The sequence below is a fragment of the Mus pahari genome, chromosome 6, assembly GCF_900095145.1.
Source record: "Mus pahari chromosome 6, PAHARI_EIJ_v1.1, whole genome shotgun sequence".
In the NCBI taxonomy this organism is placed as follows: Eukaryota; Metazoa; Chordata; class Mammalia; order Rodentia; family Muridae; genus Mus; species Mus pahari.
Window position 1 is genome coordinate 78155091 of NC_034595.1, and position 21519 is coordinate 78176609.

The 21519-nt window shown below is 41.4% G+C and overlaps 1 protein-coding gene and 1 non-coding gene across 2 annotated transcripts in view; one reads left to right on the top strand and one right to left on the bottom strand.

The window, feature by feature from the left end:
- Positions 1–21519, top strand: part of Zmym6 (zinc finger MYM-type containing 6) — a 45610-nt gene that overhangs the window by 16308 nt on the left and 7783 nt on the right. The window contains exons 4-12 of the mRNA XM_021201205.2: positions 4281–4284; positions 5503–5653; positions 6884–6999; positions 8370–8645; positions 9563–9713; positions 10753–10925; positions 12102–12249; positions 14297–14464; positions 15632–15669. Of these exons, the coding sequence (XP_021056864.1) occupies positions 4281–4284; positions 5503–5653; positions 6884–6999; positions 8370–8645; positions 9563–9713; positions 10753–10925; positions 12102–12249; positions 14297–14464; positions 15632–15669 (1225 nt within the window). The remainder of the gene's footprint in view (positions 1–4280; positions 4285–5502; positions 5654–6883; positions 7000–8369; positions 8646–9562; positions 9714–10752; positions 10926–12101; positions 12250–14296; positions 14465–15631; positions 15670–21519) is intronic.
- On the bottom strand, positions 14215–14320 carry LOC115064267. The gene has a single exon (XR_003844113.1). It is a non-coding gene; the product is annotated as a U6 spliceosomal RNA (small nuclear RNA).

Sequence of the window (21519 nt, forward strand, 5' to 3'; positions counted from 1 at the left end):
TCCTGGAACTCACTCTGTAGACCAGGCTGGCCTCAAACTCAGAAATCTGCCTGCCTCTGCCTCCCAAGTGCTGGGATTAAAGGCGTGTGCCACCACTTCCCAGCAGTAAAAACTTATTATAAATAAACTGTGAGCATGAGTTAAAAGCAAAAAAAACCTGATTGAAACTAAAGGAAACATTTTTTTTTTTAATTTATTTATTATTATATCTAAGTACACTGTAGCTGTCTTCAGACGCACCAGAAGAGGGCGTCAGATCTCATTCCAGATGGTTGTGAGCCACCATGTGGTTGCTGGGATTTGAACTCAGGACCTTCAGAAGAGCAGTCAGTGCTCTTAACCACTGAGCCATCTCTCCAGCCCCAGAAAACATTTTTTTCACATAACATTTTTATTGATCCGCTGGGAGTTTCACATCATATACCCCAATCACAATCCCTTCCCAAACCTTCCATTTCTGCCCCCTTTGTGATCTTCCCCCACCAAAGAAGTAAAAGATAAAAATAAAGGAAAAGAAAAGAAAAAAGTTCACTTTGTGTTATCTGTATACTCGCTGGAGCATGGTCAAATTCTTAGAGGCCTCCCCCTGGAAATAGACCTCTTACTCCTGCCTCAGAAGCCATTGTGGAGAGCTGCTCTTTGGCATCTTCGTCACTTGTTAAGAGTTCTCTTTGGTGACTTCCTGTGTAGGCTGTTACTTTGGTGGGGGTGGCGGCAAGGGTAGGCATTGTCACAGAAGCCTTTCATGTCTTCTCCTCAGTGTGCATCTGCAGTCATTGATATCACAGCAAATGTAGCCTCTTTGTTCTTCACACTCAATGGGAACATGGGTCATGGAGCTCTAGTAGGTTTCTGTTGACAGCACAGACCACAAACATGCCCCTCTGCTTCAGTGGGACCACAGACCAGACAAAGCCCTCAGAGGATGCCTGGACCACTGACATCTCCATGGCCTCAGGGGCAGCACAGGCCACTCAGTATCAGTGTGGCCCTCTGTAGCAGCAAGGACCCAGACATCACCATGGCCTTAGGCAGTAGAGCAGACAACTCATTCCAGTAAGGCCTTCAGCGTCAGTGTAGCCTACTGATATCAATGTAGCTTCAGGCTGCAGCACAGACCATGGATAGCCAAATGGCCTCCATGGTAACACTGGCCACAGGCATCAGCACAGATGCAGACATGATGTGGTCCTCAGCATCAGCAGGGGGTCAGGACATCACCATGGCCTCAGGTTGGAAGTATAGACCACTCAGATCCGATGGTGGCAGGATTGCCCACGGGCAGTGACATGGCCTCAGCTGGCAGCACAGACTTCAGACACCTGCTTGTTCTTTGATGGTAACTTGCACCATGGACATCAACACAGACCCTAGCTGTAGTAGGGTCTCAGACCCAAAGTCATCATGGCTTCAGGTGGCAGCTCAGGCCACCTGTATCAGCATGGCCTCCATCAGCAGCCTGGCCCCAGGCTTTGACATGGCCCCAGGCTGCAGCTTGGACCATTCAGTGGAAAGTTGTATCATAAACATCATTCTGGTCCTCAGTAGGGCTCAGGAATCAGCCAGTTGGGGCTCAGATGGTCACATACCTGGTTGGCTTGTGCCTGCTCCTGGTTTCTTTTAAGGATGTATTTTGGAATGAATTCTTAGTTGATTTGGTACCATCATCATGTTGTAATACTTTTGGTACTTATTAGGTACTGTTTACTGTAATAAATAAAAGTCTCGTTAAGTATGATGTTTGTTTCAGTTTTAATTATTACTGGTTGAGATTTCTTTTTATTCTTTGTGTTTATATGTATATGGGCATGCATATGTGAACTGTTGGGAGTCTTCATCAGTTACTTTGTACCTTATTCGCTGAGGCTAGGTTTCTCAGTTGTGTAACTTTAATTTTTTTTTAACATTTATTTTTAATGATAGTTTAAAAAAGGCTTTAACCTCCCTTTTAGCCCACCACCCACCAAAGATAGTAAAAAAGAAAGGATACAGGGGAAGTGGACCTGTTTAGAAATGTTTCTTTAGAACAACTCCCATCTGTGTTGTCTGGAAATCAACAGTTCACATGTCAACAGCAACAGCTGGATCCACTCACAAACAATTCACGGATATACCAGCAGTCCAGTTCAATAGAACTGAAATAACATGAATCAGCAGCGGTGACACTACCTAGTAGAGACAGCCAGGTCTCAGCCTCAGCACAGTCAGCAGGAGGGATTCTAACAGCAGTGCCAGGAACAGTTTTTGGCCGTGTCTCTCTCAGCAAAGCAAAGATCAGCGAAGACACTAGATCAACAAGTCATACAGCTAGCTCTCTAAACAAGCCTAGCTCCATCTGTCACTATTCATGGAGTCCTGTTCATACTCTCTTTAAACATCGTGTGTCCTCCATGGGTCTTGCCTCAGAACATAAGTCTGTCTCAGCTGACATCAGCTAACTCACTCTGTTAGTCTAAGTCTGCAGAAGTGTCAAGAAACTATAACACCACCAGAAGTTTTTTGGTACATTTCCCTCTATGGAGTCCTGACAAATAGAGCTCAACTATTCAATATGAGACAGATCAAAACGTGTCATTAACAAAGAATCCTTCATCATGTGTCCTTTCACATGCTTGCTTTAGCAAAACATCCTTTCACCTGTGTCTCAGTGTCTACCTCAAATATTCCTGCACAAAACTGCCTTAGCCTTTCACCTGTGTCCACTTCAGGAAAATACTCCTTTATGTGTTTGCCCCAGCAGAACACCAACACAACTGCTCCTCTAAAGAAGCCTTAAGTTTCCACTTCATGGTTGAACTCACGACTCACCAGTTCAGAGTCTATGTTGCTCTTTTGCCCTGGATATCCCAGCTCTGTCTTCCAAATGCTGGAATTAAGTAGAAGCCACCAAACTTACTTGGTATTTGCGTGGGTTCTAGGGACTTGAATTCTAGTCCTTTTGCCTGTGTGGCAAGTGCTTTAACCATTGATCCATCATCCTTGCCTCTTTTTTTTAAGTTCTTATAAAGGATGTAAATGATAATAAAATTTTTAGGGACTAAGGAGATAGTTCAATTGGTAGAGTGCTTGCAGACATGAGAACTTGAATTTCATCCCTGTAACACATAGCAGGTTGTGTTGGTGTACCCATACGATCCCAGTGGAGGAAGTTTTACCTCTGCAGCTCACTGGCCAGCTAGCATCAGTTATTTGGCAAATTCCAGACCAGTGAGAGACTGTCTTAAAAAACAACAACAACAACAACAAAAAACAGCCGGGCATGGTGACGCATGCCTTTAATCCCAGCACTCGGGAGGCAGAGGCAGGCGGATTTCTGAGTTCGAGGCCAGCCTGGTCTACAGAGTGAGTTCCAGGACAGCCGGGACTATACAGAGAAACCCTGTCTCGAAAAAAAACAAAAAAAACAAAAACAAACAAACAAACAAAAAAAAAGTAGATGACAGCTGAATAATACCCAGGGCTAGTCCCTGATTCCCACACATGTGCATACATGTGCATGACACTGCACACAAAAACACACAATTCCATTGCAAATTTTTGATTTGTTAATTTCTTGGAGCAGTTTGAAATGTCCTTATCATTTCAAATATCATTACAAAGTATTTTAGCTGGGCAGTGGTGGCACATGCCTTTAAACCCAGCATTTGGGAGGCAGAAGCAGTCGGATTTCTGAGTTCAAAGCCAGTCTGGTCTACATAGTGAGTTCTAAGACTGTTTAAAAAAAAATGATTTTTTTTAATCTTTAGGAATTGCTGTTGTAGGTAGTCAAGTTACTAATGTCACAGGAAAAGAAACAGCTGCTTTTTATCTGTGACCTAAGTACCAGACCTTCCCTAATTTGGGACTGACTTTGTACTCTTCCAGATTTCTGGGACCCATTTTTAGTAAGCAGATTTTGCGAAACATCATAATGTACTATATTTCCTTACCATTTACTTCCTTACTAAAAGGTCTACTATTGTGTTAGTGACAATTTTAGAGTTAAAGATGCTTCCCATAGCATTTGACTTATGGTAAGCATTCAGAAGTCAATGCTGTGTAAGTGGTGGTCATTATTATTTGTTGAAACATGGCTAGACTCTATAGCTTACTATATAATTATCCCTACTTATTGTGATTCTCAGCTTGATAAGGAAATTTTTGTAGGATCTCTTAATAAGAATTAAGCATCACTTTTGTCTCTTGTTGGGAAGTCACCCAGTTTAGGTGGTTTTAGGTGATAAGCTTTTCTATACTGAGGTCCATGCTTCATGGATTTCCTAATATTTGCTTATGATTAGGAAGGTATGTCATCAGTACATTGTTCATGATTTACAGAGTGCTTTGTTGTTAATTGAGTAGTTACTGGTTTCAGTCCTGCAGCTAAAGCTGGCTTTAGGTTCCTGATCCTTTTGCATCCGTCTTCCAAATATTGGGACATCACACCCGGCTTTTCTTTTTTTTTCTTCATTACTTGATATCTTCTTTTGTTTCTTTTAAAAATACATATGCATGATTGTGTGTGTGTGTGTGTGTGTGTGTGTGTGTGTGTAGTGAGGAATCTGGAATTTTGTTTTTTTTTAAAAAAACACAGAAATACTATAAGAATGTTTTCATTTTAATTCCAGGTATAGGATAAGGAGCTGCTTCAGTTGTCCGCAGCAGCTATGATCTGCCTTATGCCCTAGCAGAGGCATGTTTTTGCCAGCTGCAGATAGTTTCTGTGATTGTGTGACTTTTTGGGATTCTGGGGACTTTTCAGAGGATATATAAATATTAGGGCCCAGAGAGGCAGAGTGGGATGTTGGTGAGTTGTTGGTTGTTGTTGGTGGTTATAGTTGTTGGTTATTGTTGGTTGAGGTTTGTTAAGTAGTCATGCTCAAAGAAGAGACAACAACAACAAGAAGAAATTAAATAACCCCAAGGAACTCAGTGTCCCTAATTAGCAGGAAGTAGTCTAATGGTAGCGTCTTCCCCCTTTCTGACCCCTGACTTTATTCAGGTCTATCTCTTCTTTTTCCCCTCTCTCCTTTTGTCTCCCTTATCTAGTGTTAGGGGATTGAAAGGGGGTGGAGAAGCATAGAATAAAGAACCCTCAAACTAGCCAAAAACAGCTAGCTACGTGTATGTATTTATGTGTACGCATTTGTGTGTATTAGTGAACAAGTGTGCACACCATAGCATATGTGTGTCAGAGGACAGCAACCAGTGTTGTCCTGCACCTACCTTGTTTGAGGCAAGGTCTCTTTTCACTTCTAGGTGTGTGTCAGGTTGGCTAGCTATGAAGTTCTAGTGATTCTCCATCTCTGCCTCCCATCTTGCTGTAGGAGCACTGGGATTATACATCCACACTGTCTCTGGCTTTGTGTGGGAACTGGAATTTTGAATTGATGTCCTCATGCTTTTGCATAGCAAGCACTTCACCCACTGAGCTGTCTCTGGCCCTTTTCTTATTTGAAACAATAATGTGATTATGTTTGAACTTATGCTTATATATATCTTATATTATTGCTACCCTAATAGAATCTGGCCCCGAAGCCACTCTATGCCTTGGGGAATTCATCGAGGCTGTCTGCTGAAATGATTGAGACTACAAATGACTCAGGAAGAACAGAGCTTTTCTGCTCTATTAACTGCTTATCTGCGTACAGAATTAAGACTGTTATTTCTTCAGGTAAATTTGATAAATTTATATATTTAATAACATATAAAAGATGACCATAGCCGGGTGATGGTGGCGCATGCCTTTAATCCCAGCACTTGGGAGGCAGAGGCAGGCAGATTTCTGAATTTGACTACATAGAGAAACCCTGTCTCAAAAAAAAAAAAAACCATAACTGCTGTTACTTAATTTTGTTACATACTAAACTTAATTAATATGGTTAAAAACACAAGACTGAGTTACTTTTGAAGAACTGATAGTAAAGGAAAATAGATTTTCACTGATCCTCTTTTTTGTAGAATATATTTTATGGTTTCATGTGAAAGAAAAAATAATTACTAAGTTTTAAGCTATTTCATTCTTTTTAAAAAATATTTTATTGTATTTTATTTGCCTCTTTTGTCTGCATGTATGTCTGTGTGCCTGCATGCCTGTGGACTCCAGAAGAGGGCTTTGGATCCTCTGGAACTGTAGTTACAGATGCTGTTAACCACCATGTGGGAGCTGGGGGTCTAAGTCAGGTCATGGAGAAGAGCAGCCTGTGCTCTTAACCACTGAGCTATCTTTCCAGTCCTTCACATCAGGCTTTGATGAGGAGGAGTTGGTTGAAGTTAGTTGTTATAGTTAGATTTAGAGGTTATGTGAAGTTCTGGATATTTTTTATGTTACAGTTGACCATCCATATTTATGGGTTTTACACTCAACCAACTGCTCATCAAAAGCATTCAGCAAATGCTAGGCATGGTATTACATACCTTTAATCCCAGCACTCAGGAGGCAGAGGCAGGGGGATCTCTGTGAGTTTGAGGCTAGTCTGATCTACACAGTGAATTTCAGGATATCCAGGACTATTGGTGATACCCTGTCACCAATAATAATAATAATGAAAACCAAAAACCCTCAGCAAATATAATTGAATTTTACAGAGTGGTTTTTTTTTTTTATTATTTTTCTCAAACTAATACAGCATATCCGCTATTTATATGATATTCTAAGTAATCTCGGGATGATGTGTAAGGAATATTTAGAGTGTGCATAGATGATATGCAAATACTCTGGTACTATTCTATAAGATGGACATGAGCATGTTTACAGATGTTGGACATCCCTGGGGAAGTCTGTGAGTTGGTCCTCAAAGGACATAGGAGAGGCCATGCTAAGTATTTGATTGTCTTCTACTACTAGACTTTTGCATCATTTGTGCATGTATATAACACTTGTCTTTTATTTTTTGTCATTAAGGTATACAGGTTGTGTGTCATAGTTGTAAAACTGCAGCAGTCCCTCAGTATCACCTAGCAATGTCAAATGGAACTATTTGCAGTTTCTGTAGCTCCAACTGTGTGTTGGCTTTCCAGGTATGATGCAAGGTGCTACTTCTCTCTAGTTCATTAAGGGATTGATTGATCTATGGCAAAACATTGTAAAAGACTAAATTGTTTCCTTCCTTCCTTCCTTCCTTCCTTCCTTCCTTCCTTCCTTCCTTCCTTCCTTCCTTCCTTCCTTTTTCAAGCTAGAGTTTCTCTGTGTAGCTCTGGCTATTCTGGAACTGACTCTGTAGACCAGGCTGGCCTTGAACTCAGGTCTACCTGCCTCTGCCTCCTGAGTACTGGAATTAAAGGCATATACCACTTCTGCCCAACCTAAATTGTTTTTTGTTACATTTATTTAGTATATGCTTGTGTGTCATGATAGCATGACTGAGCCATCTTGCCAGACCATTTTTTTTCTTTGCGGAGATAGTCTTGCTACATCGCTCAAATTAGACTGCCAATCATCTTGTCTCTTTTCCAAGTTATGGGATTATACCTCTTTGGTGTTAAAGTTTTGAGTGCAGGGTTAAAAAAACCCCCACAGTCTACTCACGCAGTGTTTCAAAGGTCATAGGTCATTTGTATAAACATTTGAGAATGTTTGAGGCCAGACATCAGGCTTTCTTATTCATGGTACTTGAGTCAAGTATTTTCCCCTCCCACTTCTTCCCCTTGGTGCTCTTCTTTCCCTTTTTTCTTTTTCTTTTTTTCTTTCAGGGTCTCCTACTGTAGTCTAGGCTAGCCTTGGAACTTGATATGTAGCCAAGGGTGGCCTTGAACTCTGGATCCAAATGTTCTCTCTCTCTCTCTCTCTCTCTCTCTCTCTCTCTCTCTCTCTGGTTTTTCAAGACAGGGTTTTTCTGTATAGCCCTGACTGTCCTGGAACTCACTCTGTAGACCAGGCAACCAGGCTGACCTCGAACTCAAAAATCTGCCTACCTCTGCCTCCCAAGTGCTGGGATTAAAGGTGTGAGCCACCACGTCCAGCTGGCTTTCTTCTTAGGGCTCGAGGAAGGCATCTCGGGAGAGTGTGCAGGAGTCTTTTGTTCTAGTTCATCACCTTTGAGTGTTTCATTTTTTTTAACCCTCTGCACTGGAAGGTATGCCACTGAAATTCTTTCTATTAGCCAGGCAGTGGTGGTGCACGCTATTAATCCCAGCACTTGGGAGGCAGAGGCAGGTGGATTTCTGAGTTCGAGGCCAGCCTGGTCTACAGAGTGAGTTCCAAGAAAGGCCAGGGCTATACAGAGAAACCCTGTATTGAAAGGAAAAAAAAAAAAAAGGAAAGAAATAAATAAATTCTTTCTATTAGAAGTAAAAGTTAAAAAATGTTTGTAGAATGAAAATTAAAGGAAATTAAAAGTTATGCTACATTATTTCTTATTTGGTAACATCTTTGCTTTGTATTAATTTAGAATGTATTTAACAAGCCAAAGGGAAGAAACTCTTCATTGGCACCCACATCTCAGGGCCAAGAGGTGAGGAGCACACCCGTGCAGTCTGCAGTGTTAGCAAGAAAAGAGGCCCCTGCCTCTTCCTTCAGTAGCCCCATCAGCAACCCTGCTGCGACCGCTCTGGAGACTCTTGCTAAACAGTCCCAACAGATTGCTTTGACCCATTCATTCTTGAAACTCACGTGCCTGCAGTGTAGCCTTCTGTTTGCCACAAAGCCAGAGCTGCTTTTCTACAAGGTGAGGAGACAACCTGAAGGAGATGCGTGTAAACCAACCAGTAAGAGTGTTTCTGGGTTTTCCAGTTTGACAAAGTTCTTCAGTTTGTGTTGACTTAAGAATACATTTATTTAGCTGGGCCTGGTGGCACAGGCCTTTAATCCCAGCACTCGGGAGGCATAGGCAGGCGGATTTCTGATTTCAAGGCCAGCCTGGTCTACAAAGTGAGTTCCAGGATAGCCAGGGCTATACAGAGAAACCCTGTCTCGAAAAACCAAAAAAGAAAAAAAAAAAAAGAATACATTTATTTTGTGTAGATTTGTATATTCAGACATGAGCGAGCATTCCATGGTGTGCATATGGAGTACAGTTGGCAAGAGTTGTTCTCACATGGGTCCTGGGATGGAACTTGGGTTGTCAGGCTTGGCAGTAAGTGGTCTGGAAAGACTTGCTAAAGAGAAAGCTGCTGTTTAGATAGATTTTTAAAAAGAGGGAGATGTATTTTTTTTGTTTTGTTTTGTTTTGAGACAGGGTTTCTCTGTATAGCCCTGGCTGTCCTGGAACTCACTTTGTAGACCAGGCTGGCCTCGAACTCAGAAATTCACCTGCCTCTGCCCCCTGAGTGCTGGGATTAAAGGCGTGCGCCACCACGCCCAGCTGGGAGATATATTTTTAACGGTGTGTGTGTGTGTGTCTGTGTATGTGTGTGTGTGTATAGATGTGCACATGTGATCACAGTACCTATGGAGGCCACAGACGTTAGATCTCCTTTATAGCTGCAGTTAATTTAGGTAATTGTGGGCAACTGAACCGATCGTGGGTACTGAGAACTGAACTCGGGCTCTGGAAGAGCAGTACACCCTTGGCCAGTGAACCGTGTTTCCAGCCCATGTTCCTGTGTTTGGTTAGAGCTTAATGACTATTCCTTATTTTTACAGGGTAGGATGTTTATGTTTTGTGGCAAGGCTTGCTGTGATGAATACAAAAGGCAGAATAAAGTTAAGGCCTTGTGTGACTACTGTAAGCTACAGAAGACCATAGAGGACACGGTGCGGTTCTCAGGGGTTGACAAGCCATTCTGTAGTGAAGGTAAGAAGACGTTTCAGAACCTTTGCTTAGGAAGTGCTACTTGAACATTCTTTTTTTTTTTTTTTTTTTTTTCCTTTTTGGTTTCTTTGTATAGCCTTGGCTATCCTGGAACTTGTTCTGTAGACCAGGCTAGCCTTAAACTCTTATTATAGAGATTCCCTACCTCCCAAATGCTAGGATTAAAGGCATGTGTCACCGCCATCCAGTTGCTTGAACATTCTTTTTTTTTTTTTTTTTAAATATGTATCTATTTTTTTAAAGATTTATTTATTTATTATATATGTAAGTACACTGTAGCTGTCTTCAGACACTCCAGAAGAGGGCGTCAGATCTTGTTACGGATGGTGATGAGCCACCATGTGGTTGCTGGGATTTGAACTCCGGACCTTTGGAAGAGCAATCGGGTGCTCTTACTCACTGAGCCATCTCACCAGCCCTTGAACATTCTTAAAATGTTGAATTTACACAGTTTATACTTAGTAAAGCATTTCAGTAATCTCAATAAAGGAAAAACCTATAGTTAATGGCATTAGTAGAGAAAAGTAAACTTAGCTAGGATTTTTATTTTTTGTTTTACCTGTTTGTAAAGTAGAAATTTAATCAATTGCTGCTACTTTGCATCTGATATTTCAGAATATGGATGACTTATTACGAACATGTTAAAACATTAATTTGAGTTTGTTTTGTGAATATGAAGGTTATCCTATAATATAGGCAAATAATTATGTCAGGAAATCAAACCCAGGTCTTTTGAAGAGCTTTTAACTGCTGGCCAATTTCTTCAGCCTCTTTTGTTTGTTTGTTTGGTTGGTTGGTTGGTTTTTTTAAAGGCAGGATCTCAAGTAGCTCAGTCTGGTCTTGAATTTGATAAAGTAACTGAGGCTGGTCTGGAACTTGTGCTCTCCCTACCTTAAAGGTGCTGGGCTTGTAGCCTGTAGTGTCACAGCTGGCTGGGGATGAGCTCAGACACCAGACAGTCGTTTCACCTCCTTAAAACTAATGCATATTTGTCTCTCCTTGTGTCCTTGCTGGTGTTTAGTTTGCAAGGTCCTCTCAGCTCGAGACTTTGGGGAAAGATGGGGAAGCTACTGTAAGACGTGCAGTTACTGTTTACAGACGTCTGCAAATTTTGTGGAAAATCAACTGGAAGGCAAGCTCCAGGTTTTTTGCTGTGAAGATTGCATGTCTAAGTTTACAGCTCTGTTGTATCAGGTAAATAGGACATGTTCTTTGTCTTACTTTGAAATAAATGCTAATCATTTTCAATTAAAATATGTTCAAATTACGTGGGAAAAAATGTATTTAGAGTTTGGGATTTCTGGAGGTCTCTTTCCCTACCATCCTGGTGTTAGGGCTTGAATTTAGAACCTCATGCCTGCTAGATAAACTGTACCATTGAAATGTATCTCTAGCCAAAGGAAGGATATGTGTGATATGTGTGCTTTTTTATTCTCTCTCTCTCTCTCTCTCTCTCTCTCTCTCTCTCTCTCTCTCTCTCTCTCTCTCTCTCTCTCTCTCTCTCTCTCTTTCTTTCTTTTTCTTTTTTGGTTTTCCGAGACAGGCTCTCTCCCTCTCTTTCTTATAAAGTATGATGACCTTGTTTGTAGCTTTTAGGTTAGAAATTTACATAATTTTGCCTTAAGTAGCTCTCATTCAGGTTACTCAGGAATTTAAGGTCAGACTTTGTCCTCCCTTCATAGGTCACGTGGCAAGTTGATGGTCTTACCTACTTTCCTAGTTTTGAAAGGCATATGATAGCAGGGATAGTTAGATAAGCATAGCACAGACCTGGTGCTTTCCTGTTGATTGTCCCATTCCCAGCGTCAGTCCTGAGGGTCAGATGTGTTGCTGCTGCTTTATAAATAGAAGTAGTGTGGCCCTGGAGGAAGCTGTAGATGGCAACTACGTAGAATCCACAGCACTCTAGTGAAAGCAGTAATTAACTTAATACCTCATTCTAAGTGTAATTTTCTTGCTGAGGAATATTATATATTTTAGCCATTAAATGGCCAAGGACCAATCACAGTGCTTAAGAAAGGGTACTTAGGCTGGGCTGTGGTGGTACACACCTTTAATCCCAGCACTCAAGAGGCAAAGGCAGGTGATCTCTGTGAGTTCAAAGCTAACATAGTCTACAGAGTGAGTTCCAGGACAGCCAGGGGTATACAGAGAAACCCTGTCTTGAAAAGAACAAAAACAAACAAGCAAAAAACATCGTTAGGACATCTTATGTGGAACAAATAATATCTGTTTTTAATTACTGTATTTTCACTAGGAAACCTTTCATTTTATAATCTCACTAATTCATATACCATTTTCATTAGTGTTTCTGGTTAGTATTATATTTTTATAATTTTAATCCTTCCTTGTCTTTCCTTCAATTCTCAGACAGCCAGATGTGATGGTTGTAAACGGCAGGGTAAGCTAAGTGAGTCCTTGAAATGGAGAGGCAACATCAAATACTTCTGTAACCTGTTCTGTGTCTTGAAGTTTTGCCATCAGTATAGTGTGAATGACCCAATTCCACAAAGAAAAGGTAAAAGTAAGCTTGGTTACAGGCTCTTCTGGTCAGTGCTAGGATACACTGTCAGCGTGCCCAGTGAAATACTACGATAAAACAGTTTCCTTGCATTCTTACAGCCCGCACTTCCTCAAAGTTTTCTTTAGGGCACTGTAATGGCAAGTCTGTTGTAATTTTTATTGCTGTGGCAAAAAGCAACTGGGAGGGGGTGCCGAGGAGGGAATGGATTTATCTTATAACTCTCAGGTCACACCCCCTCACTGAGGAAGTCAGGGAAAGGAGCTCAAGGCAGGCACCTGGAGGTGGGCACCTGGAGGTGACCCAGCACAAGGGAAGGCCTGGGCCAAGTAGTGGGAGTGGGTGGGTAGGGGAGCAGGGGCGGGGAGGTATAGGGAACTTTCGGGATAGCNTGGGTGGGTAGGGGAGCAGGGGCGGGGAGGTATAGGGAACTTTCGGGATAGCATTTGAAATGTAAATAAAGAAAATAATAATAATAATAAAAAAAAAAAAAAAAAAAAAAAGCAGTGCTGCTTCTGCCCTGTTCTCCAAGGCTCAGCTTGCTTTTTCATGAACCCAGGATCACTTGGCCAGGAGTGACACCGCCCACAGGATTCATGAATTAAGAAAATGCCCATAGACTTGCCTACAGGGTGCTCTAATGGGGCATTGTCTCAATCAAGATTCCCTCTTCTCAGATGACCCTAGCTTGTGTCAAGTTGACAAAAAGCTATCACATGGCTGGCCTTTGAGAGTAAATTAATTCTGATGCTTTTTGTTATCATAATCAAAGCAAGAAATTAATAAATACATAGTTATTTCATAGGGAAATTTAATTTGATTGCTTTTGATTCAACCTATGTGAATCTAAGTATATAAAACTAAGGGATCCATACTACTCAGATAAAAAAAAAAATCTTTAATAAAGATTAAAAAGACGGCAAACAAAGGGAGAGGCTGTAAGTGTGTTAACGTGGTTGCTGTGCCTGGGGTAGAATTTGATGCAGAACTTGCTTGTAGGTAAAGAAAAAAGAGCAACACATTAATTATTTCAGAAGAAATAAAGTAGACCAATTCTTCATGGGTAGCAAAGTTTTTCCCTGAAAAATAAAATAACTTTACAAGTAGGACAACTAATGTGCTCAAAAAAAATTGAGATGAGTGGGTATGCGGGATGTCCTTATAAAGTGTGTCTTCTCAGTAGTACTCTCTGATCTAAACCATGTATAGACCCTTGGCCAAGAGCCTTGAGGACTAATGATTGACAGAATCTGTGCGCTTTGGCTTCTTACAGTTTGCTCTTAGTTACCTTGGACTCCCTTAGACATGTCTATTCTAAGCCTCTGTATTGGCCAGCCCATCTAAGGACTGGTCAGCTTGGTGGTGGGATACTCATTCTACAGTATAGTTGAGGGAAACCACTGCTACTAGAAAGGAGACTGTGGGGAGGAAGGGTCTGAGGAATAGAGGAAAAGAAGAAAGACAGATAGTGTCTGTTTTCTTTTGTGTGCATATAGCAGCAGGGGAGCTATTGTAGGGGCAAGGGGACAGGTGGAATGAGTACATGGCAGGATAATGAGGATGAATATTAGTAAAATACAGTGATACACAGTTTAAAAATGAAGCCTGTTACTTTGTATGCTAACTTAAAAGAGGAAAACAGTGTTACCTGGAGGGGCAGCCTCTCCATCAGCTTCCAGTTAATGCCAAAGTTACCTGTGAGATATTTAAAGTGCTAAGTGTTGGGATGGCTTATATGGACTTTAGATTGTCATTTGAAATTAGGATTTTACAGAGTCAGGCTCTCCTTGAGTCCCAGTGAACACAGATGTTAACAGAATCACCCAAGCTGATATTACGCAGAGGTGGGTCTTTGTATTACTTCCTGAAAACCTACTTGCTAAACAGTTTTATTCCTGTATGGCCCCTTTATACTGCGTCTAATTTTGTTGTTTATTTTAATCAGCATTTATTTTCTTCCTTGTTTTTATGTAACAATTCATGAGTGTGTATGTCATCCTTGTGCAGGGGCCATGCTAATCTGTATCATTACCCTTTTTTGTAGTATTTGTGCTCCCAAAGCCAGCACAGGTAATTATTCCTAAGGCACAAACTGCTGTGACAGCACTCCCTTCTCCAAGGATAGCTACAACACCAGTTATAACCAGTGTGACGTCATTGGCAAAAATACCTGCACTTCAGCCCACCAGGAACACTCACAGTGCTTCAACAGGTATGGTTGGATGCAGAGGCATTTGGATAAGAGGCAGGTATTGCCTAGTCTAAGAGTTCTTACTGGTAATGCCTTTATACTAATGAGAAAGTATGCCCTCTGTGTAGGGTGAGGGATGAGTTGGAAAGGAAGAGGTGTGTGTAGTTAATTTTTTTAAAGGATTCTAATGAGCTGCAGAGATGGCTCAGCAGTTAAGAGTACCTGCCGCTCTTGCACAGGACCTGGGTATAGCTCTCAGCAGCTATATGGAGGCTCTAATCATTTGTAACTCCGGTTCCAGGAGAACTGATATACCCCCTTGGGTTCCGTGGGCAGAAGGTATGCATGTGGTGCCATACATACATGCAGGCAAAAGACTTATAAACATTAAATAAAATACACAAAAATAATTTGAACAATTTTAATATACCCCCCACTATGTGTGTGTGTTGGGGGCTTGGGATATGTACATATATACTTACTTCTGAATAGGTGGGTGGACATAGAAGCCAGAGGTTGATGTTGGATGTCTTCCATCACTATCTATCTATCTGTTGAAAATTGAAATTGTATTATTGTATACATAGTATGTATGTATGTATATTATATGTGCACAAATGTGGGCAGGCACATGCCAGGCCTTGTGTGTGGAGGCCAGAGGACAACTTTTGGGAGTCAGTTCTCTCCTTCCACTTGGGGTCTGAGGGTCAAACTCAGGTTTGGGTGGCAAACACCTTAATCTACCTTATTCTTTAAGACTGGGTCTCAGTGAACCTGGAGTTCATTGACTGGCTAGTCTGGAATGGTCAGTAGAGTCCAGGAGTCCTCCTGTCTCAGCTGGGGTTACAGATGCAGAGACATGCCTGTTGCTCTTGTTTTAAACATGTGCTCTGGGGGTCTGAGCTCAGGGCCTCGTGCTTTGTACACCAAGCACTAGAGCGCTGAGGTACCTCACCAGCCCCCACTGCTTGCTTCTTTGTTGCCAGGCTTTCTAGTGAAGTAGCAGGGGCCTGAGGGAGAGATCTTACCTTTACTCAGGCACCATAGTGTCCCTTTGGACAATTTTTTTTTTTTGAGAAATTCTGGTCCAGACTCTAACTCTCCTTAATGAAAAAAACAAATGCCTTAATTTCAGTGTTTACTTATAAATATTTCGGGAATGATAATGTGTTTTCTGATTTGTAACAGGTGCTGGTCCTGCAGAGGTAACCAAGATCATTGGAAATGTGAGTTGTTTTGTTAATATGATACTTGATAATCCCCACTTATTTGTGCTTTCATTTTGGTTATAATCTAATATGTATACATATACGTATATGCACATACACACATATATTACCTAAACGCTTTTCTATTTACAGCTTAGTTTTTTTCAAAAGGTTAAGGTTAAGTAGTAACACATTTTCTGTTGTGAACTATATTGTGGACTCTAGATCTTTTTTTTTTTTGGTTTTTTAAGACAGGGTTTCTCTGTGTAGCCCTGGCTATCCTGGAACTCACTCTGTAGACCAGGCTGGCCTCAAACTCAGAAATCCACCTGCCTCTGCCTCCCGAGTGCTGGGATTAAAGGCGTGTGCCACCATGCCTGGCTCTAGATCATTAATAAGGATATACTCTTGATTTATCTTAAAGTTTGTTTTCAGGTCCCTTAATTGTTTAAGTGCTTGCTAACTCCTTCTGGCTGCGTATGTTTCCTTACTACATTTAAGTATTTTTGGTTTGGTCTAGAAAGTCTTTGGAAAGTTCAGCATGGTGCCATTGTACTATATGAGGCTAAAAATAGTACCTAGTATGAATTTACTTCATCTCTTACAGTATGTCCCAAATTTTAAAAATGTGAAACTTTCCCCAAATTTAAAAAAGTTTCCAGCTGGGCATGGTGGCACACACCTTTAATCCCAGCACATGGGAGGCAGAGGCAGGTGGATTTCTGAGTTCGAGGCCAGCCTGGTCTACAGAGTGGGTTCCAGGACAGCCAGGGCTACACAGAAAACCCTGTCTTGAAAAAAAAAAAAAAAGTTTCCAAGAATAAGTTCTTGGAGACCGGGTAGGCTCTGAGGATGTGCTGGTGCTGTCCCCTGCTGATCATTACCTCAGCAGGAGAATAAAATCCTTCAGCCTTCCTCAGCATCACATGCTTGATCTTACATATACTGAGCCAGGCCTTGACTTGATGACTTGGCTGATATTTGCTCCTGATAAAAGTCTTACATGGCAGTGTCATTCAAGTGTTCCAAAATGGTGTTGCTCGGGCTGAGAGTGTGCCCCGCTCAGTGCCTTTGAACAGAAGTTAGATGATGAAATGTACAAGGTGACCAAGCCACTGCTCTGGTGTCTCATGCTGTCACACTAGGAGGATGTATCCTGCACAGGATGAGAGGTAGCACTCAAAACCCCACAGCCACAATGTAAACCAGGCAAACCACTCGCCTAGCTTAGCAAATAATAGCCAGGCAAGTAGAACAGAAGGAATGGGAAACTGGCAGTTCCAGCATGAATGATGTTTGATGACATGAAGCAGGTAGACTAACAAACTGGCTCAGCAGGTAAAGACTCCTGCCACACAGGAGTGACTTGACTGTCTATCTGATTGTGATCCCCAGAACCCATGCAAAGATATAAAGAGAGAACTGGCTCACAGGATTGTCCCCTGGCCTTCATGTATGCAAGGTAGTACTTACATCGCACACACAGACAAAAATAATAGTAAAATACATTTAAAGGAGGGAGCTGAGAGTGAGGCAGAGGTTGCCATAGTTTTAACTGCCTCTCTGCTGTAAAGCCCATTGAAGTTTTAAGCTACAGGTGAGCAGGCAGGCTGTATCTGCTGTCACTTTTAACCGTATTTTATCAGTAACTACTATTTTTAAAGGTAATGATCCAAATATGAGTTCCTGTTCCAGAGTAAATAGGCAAAAGATGGGAAATGTATCTGTATATCCTTAGGTGAGGGTTCACACCACACTCTTTAGCTGAAGTCTTGTCTGGAGTCACTATTGTAGAAAGGTAGCTTGTCCAGTTCAGCCCTCCTAACTCCCAGTATTTATCCTGTTGGAAGATGATAATATCTACTTAATTGTTTTCAGACAGTATACTCATTAATGAAAGCCATTAAATTAACTTGTGCACATTTATATATTATATGTTTATATTAAATCATATTTAAAATTGTGATTTATCACTTGCACTATTAATAATTATGCCATTAACTGTACAAGTAAGATGTTACTATATATATTTAATAAGTGTTATTAACATATGTCTTAGTTAGGGTTTTACTGCTGTGAACAGACACTGTGTCCAAGGCAACTCTTATACAGACAACATTTAATTGGGACAGGTTCAGAGGTTCAGTCCATTATCTTCAAGGCAGGAGCATAACAGCATCCAGGCAGGCATGGTGCAGGCAGAGCTGAGAGTTCTACATCTTCATCTGAAGGCTGCTAGCAGAGTACTGGCTTCCAGGCAGCTAGGATGAGGTCTTAAAGCCCACACCAATGACACACCTACTACAACAAGGCCATACCTTCTAATAGTACCACTCCTTGGGCCAAGCATATACAAACCATAACAACATATATTTATAAAAATAGACTATATAATTTCTATCTTAGTTAGTTGATTGCTGTGAAGATACCATGACTGCAGTAACTCCTATAAAGTAAAACACGTAATTAGGGCTGGCTTACAGTTCAGAGATTCAGTCCATTATCATCATGGCACGAAGCATGGCAGACATTGTGCTAGAGAGGTAGCTGAGAGTTCTACATATGGATAAACAGGCCACAGGAAAAGAAAATGCCATATTAGGCCTGGCTTGAACACCTGAGACCTCAAAGCCTACCCCCAGTGAAATATTTCTTCCAACAAGGCCACACTTATTCCAACAAGGCTGAGTGTCTCAATTGTGCCACTGTGCCACTCCCTATGGGCCTGTAAGGGCCATTTTTATTCATACTACCATAATTTCTAGCAATCTACAGTACTGGTTATAAGTTTGTCTGCTCTGAGGATTCATCCTTCTACTTTATGTATGTGGTACAATTAGTCTTGAATTATGCTAGTTTTGAATTATTCAGGTTTTTAGGAATATATGCCTCATTTAATACAGTTGCCCTCTATATATTTTCCTCACTGTAATTCACCTATCATTTGAACTGTGTCACGGGGAAGTAAAGAGATGGCTCAGAGTTAAGAGCAGTGGCTGCTCTTCCAGAGGACCCAGGTTTATTTGCCAGCACCACCAAGCAGCTTAAAGCAATCTATAACTCCAGTTCTAGAGGATCTGATGTCATCTTCTGGCATCTGCAGCCTCCATGGGCACTAGGCATGTCTGTAGTGTACAGTTGTACATAGAGGTAAAATGTTCATATGCTTAAAGGGGCTGGAGAGATGATTCAGTGATTAAGAGCACTGGCTACTCTTCCAGAGGTCCTGGGTTTAATTTCCAGCAACCACGTGGTAGCTCACAACTATCTCTTAACTCCTGTGCCTGTGGATCAGACACCATCACACAGACATATGTGCTGGCAGTACACCAATACACATGAAATGAAAAGAAATAAAATTAAAAACAAATTTTATAAATCTGTTACCAAATAGCTCTGATTGAATTAGTTTTAGTTTATAAAATAAAAGACTTTGCAAATTGGATGGTCTCTGTTACAACTGGAGGATCTGCCACCTTTGTTGATCTAGTGCCAAAGTAGCTACACGCAATAACATGTGGACAAGTGCATTCCCAGTAAAACTGTGTATGCAAAACAAGTGAAGGTGCATATCTCAGGGTTCCATTGCTGGGAACAGACACTATGACCAAGGCAACTCTTAGCAGGAAAACATTTAATTGGGGCTGGCTTACAGTTTCAAAGGTTCAGTCCATTTTCATCATGGCAGGAAGCATGGCAGTGTGCCGGCAGACATGGTGCTGGAGGAGCCAAGAGTTCTACATGTTGATTCTAGGACAGCAGAGGGAGACTGTCACTGGGTATGGCCTGAGCATAGGAGCCCTCAAAACCTGTCTTCACAGTGACACACTTCTTCCACCAAGGCCACGCCTATTCTAACAAGGCCATCTCTCTTAATAGTGCCACTCCCTGTGAACCTGTGGGGCTCAGTTATATTCAGATCACTACAGTGCACTTTGCCAAACCCTGGTCTGCTTTATTTCGATTATCCAGAATTAGTTTTGTTTATTTGCTTCTATTAGATGTTTCCTTTTGTTGCTGTGATAAAATACCACGATCAAAATCAATTTAGGGAAGGGTTAATTTTGGAGACAAGCTCCTTTCTACCTTCTTTATTGTTATTTTCCAGATTGTATTTGATATTTAGAAGTGGAGGAATCACATGGTCTGATTTGTGAGAAGCAGGGAGGTTGTTTTTGTTGTTGTTTTGTTTTCATTTACTACAATGTTCTCATTCAGACCCCCTGAATTATCATCCGTCTGCCCAAGCCTCCCATAGTGATTTCTGTTTTTCCAAGTTCTTTGTGTGGGAAGAGGGGGAGAGGTAGTAGACTATGGTCCTAACATTCTGAAGTGTTGGGTCTGCATTAACTCAGTAGCCAGCCAGCAGGAGGATGAGAAGTTTAACATTATCCTCAGATACATACCAAGTTTTAGGACAACTTTGTCTCATAAAAAAACAAAACAAAACAAAACAAATTCTGGCAACAATGTGGAAGCAAATCCTGCAAAAAGCAGAAATAGTGTCAGGAAGACAGGTGGGAAGGCACTGAAGCCATTCAGCAGAACAGAACAGGGACTGTACGAGGTAGGGAACTCTAGAGAGGAGGCTGCAGGATTCAAAGGATTCTTTTTAAAACATACTTGAGACAGCTTATTAGTCATTGAAGAGTAAATACCAGTAGACAAGTGGATATGTGAATCTGGAGCTATAAATAAGGTCAAAGAAAGAAAAGTCTGTTTGGAACCAACCATTATCTACGTAGTAAAAGGAGACCAACCCAAGGGAGCTGGACAGGTAGCACACATGTAGTGGCAGCATTTGGGAAAGTCACCCAAGTTCTAGGCCAGGCTGGACTACTTATTGATGCTCTGAAGAAAGGAAGTAAGGAAAGAAAGAGGGAGAGGCAGGCAAGGAAGGGATGAGAAAGGAAGAGTCAACAGTCTAAGGGTCCTCAGGATGTGCTTCAGTGGTAGAGAGGTTCCCCAACACGTGCTAGGCTTTTGATAGTTTTGATTCCTGTTGTCATCAGTGCCACCACTAAAAAGTAAAGAAAATGTCAGCCAACCAAACCCACCACTGCATGAGGACAGAACGGTGCAGCATATCAGAATGCTACTCGGAATGGCATGTAGTTTAAAGTTTCTGAATTACTTGTTTCTGGAATTTCCTGTTTAGTTTTTTTCAGACCACGAGTGATATGAATAACCAAAACTGTGGAAACAAAAGCCATGCATAATAGGAAATCGTTGTACATAAACATCCCCTAAAAACACCAAGAAAAAGGTAATTCAAAACCTCAGTAGAGGGGCTGGTGAGATGGCTCAGTGGGTAAGAGCACCCGACTGCTCTTCCAAAGGTCCGGAGTTCAAATCCCAGCAACCACATGGTGGCTCATCACCATCCGTAACAAGATCTGACGCCCTCTTCTGGAGTGTCTGAAGACAGCTACAGTGTACTTACATATATAATAAATAAATAAATCTTTAAAAAAAAAAAAAAAAAAAAACCTCAGTAGATGGAAAGTTAAAAACAGGTAATTCAAGGAAAATCCAGAAAACCAACCACTCAACCACTCTTCCAAAGGAAAGCCATAGAAATAGATGTAAAACTATTAGCAATCAGTGACACACAAAAATAAAAAAATTAACAGTCATCAAGCACAGTGACAGAAACAGTGTTCAGTTGTCAGAGTAAATGAAGGTGAGACTAAGAGATGGGAAGAAAAAACCAAGCAAGAAATGGAGCTGACTGAGCAGGAACACTTGTTCTGGAAGCCTGAGTCTGAGTCCCAGAAACCCTCATGCAAAAAGGCAGGCCTGGCTGGCGGTGGTCTGAATGAGGATGGCCCCTTAGACACATGTATCTGAGTGCTGCTTGGTCCCCAG